Genomic DNA, 2,221 nt, shown 5'->3' with positions numbered 1-2,221 from the left:
TGTGTGTGTGTGTGTGTGTGTGTGTGTGTGTGTGTGTGTGTGTGTGTGTATATGTCCGTCAAATTATTGAGACATTTTAAACAAAGAATAAATAAGTGTAAACCGATAACGTAATAACACAAAAGAACAACATGTCTTCAAGATCACAGCAGTTACACTTGCTTCTCTGTATTTTTCTCTCTGCTTTTCGTAATAATTCATCAAAAAAATAACTATGATGCGCATACGAATCTTTAGTTTTTATTATATTATTGAAGTGCTATCAATAAACTCGCAGAAAAATTGCTATTATAATAGACCTATCATTATTTGTGTCGAACATGAGGTCAGACAGCGACAATATATATGACAATTATTAAGAAGGAGGCGTGTTGAGTTCGATGTTCATGGTTCATCGACTGACCTCTCGCATCGGGAGAGAGAGGCCCATTTCTCCGAACCATTTAATTAACTCTTCACCACGCAATCTCACGGAACATTCTACGATCATCAAATTTCATATACGACCGTTGTATCTCGATCTCAATAATAACGATCTTTAAAACTGATTGTTCATGAACGACATATGCATTGCTCAAAACAATACATTTATTGTAATAATTTATATAAATCTTATTGTATATAAAGTAAATTATAAAGTTTCTTTTCGTTTATTTATATAGTACATACAGTCAAGTAATGCAGCAAACATGCAGTAGTTTTACGTATGCATAAATAATGTATAAACATAATTATTTAATAATGAATTTTGAAAAATAGTGAGTATATTTTTTAAGAAGTACATTAATGAAATTCTGAGAGTATTTGGATGGGAAATTAATTACAAGTTTTTACAATTATAAATTTAGATATTAAGTTTAACACAAAGATTACATAAAAGATTACAATTACACTTTTCTATGAGAAATAATTTAATTCTGGAATCAAATCTGACAAATTAATGGATTGGAAAGTACATTTTTAAAATATGTTTCACGTACGATGCACATGAGCTGTTTTCATTTTTGAGCGATTAAAATGTCTCAAAATGTGGCAAACCACAACTACTATTATTATCTACGAAGCTTAACTATACGTAGATGGTTCTCTAGAGCCGAAGAACTGCAGGTGAACAAGGGAGCACTTAGCGCGAAATGTTTCCTTCGCACTTACGTTCTCACGGCAGGCCACATCTTTTTCGTGACCCTGTCTGTGACCCTCATAATACCTATATACTCTTTCGATGCATGATGCAGCGCAGCATGGAACAAGGAAACGCGAGTATAACGTAATAATGTATTTCTCTTAATCTTGTTTCAGTATCATATAAAATTAAGGCACGGAAGGCATCGCCGACAACATGGCGAAAGTTATCTACCTAGTAGCTTCGTATCAGACACAGATGAGCCCGAGAGAGGCAATTGGGGACCATGGTCGACACCCAGTTCCTGTTCGCGCTCTTGCGGTGGCGGGGTCGCCCATCAAACTAGACAATGTCTCGATATCGAGTAAGTTATTATACTTGCCAAACTTTTATACATTCATGTCTATCTGCTACTACTCAATTTGTATTAGAATGTCGCGCGCTCGTCCTGATAAGTGATGTTCAGAGTAATGTTCAAATAAAATGTGTTGAAGATGAACTAGGCATGTATGAGAAAAACGAATACTTTAATGTCTTGTGTTGAATTATTGTAGAAAACGGAAATGATAGTACTTGTCATGAGTGTGAAATATTTCGAAATATTAATTTTTTTTACCGTTTTTATAACATTTTTTAGTGAGAAATTCTCTGTGCAATGTAGGAAACTTCAATAAGCAAATATAAATATCCTGCAATTCTAACTAGATATAAATATCGTACAAAAATTTATTATCAATATATGATGATCTGCTATGTTTTATAATTGCTCTCACTGAAATTCATAAAGCATATACAAAAAAATTTTCAAGGCTACTTTAAAGATTGTTCTTCGTTAAATTTATCCAAAAGAAGCCATCTCGTTGAGTTTCTCGCTATCTTTAGAATTTACTACAATGGTATGCTCAATCCGAGAATTGAGATTGAATTAAAAGCGAATACAAACTTGCAAAGAATTTAATCAAATCTCGATGTAATATTGTGTAAGCAGCGAATTAAATAAACTGCTCAAAACATTGATAAATGTTGCATACTACTCGTATAATTTACAGTACAATTATACCGTGTATAATTTACAAATTTTAATATATAATATTTTAA

At 32.5% G+C, this 2,221-nt stretch overlaps 1 protein-coding gene across 1 annotated transcript in view; it reads left to right on the top strand.

The window, feature by feature from the left end:
- Positions 1-1,017: 1,017 nt before the first annotated feature.
- Positions 1,018-2,221, top strand: part of LOC105618387 (papilin-like) — a 43,105-nt gene continuing 41,901 nt past the window's right edge. Inside the window, exons 1-2 of the mRNA XM_012199930.1 lie at positions 1,018-1,107; positions 1,300-1,487. Coding sequence (XP_012055320.1) covers positions 1,018-1,107; positions 1,300-1,487 — 278 coding nt within the window. The remainder of the gene's footprint in view (positions 1,108-1,299; positions 1,488-2,221) is intronic.

This window comes from Atta cephalotes (assembly GCF_000143395.1).
Source record: "Atta cephalotes unplaced genomic scaffold scaffold00016, whole genome shotgun sequence".
NCBI lineage: Eukaryota > Metazoa > Arthropoda > Insecta > Hymenoptera > Formicidae > Atta > Atta cephalotes.
This window is presented reverse-complemented; position numbering and strand designations above follow the sequence as displayed.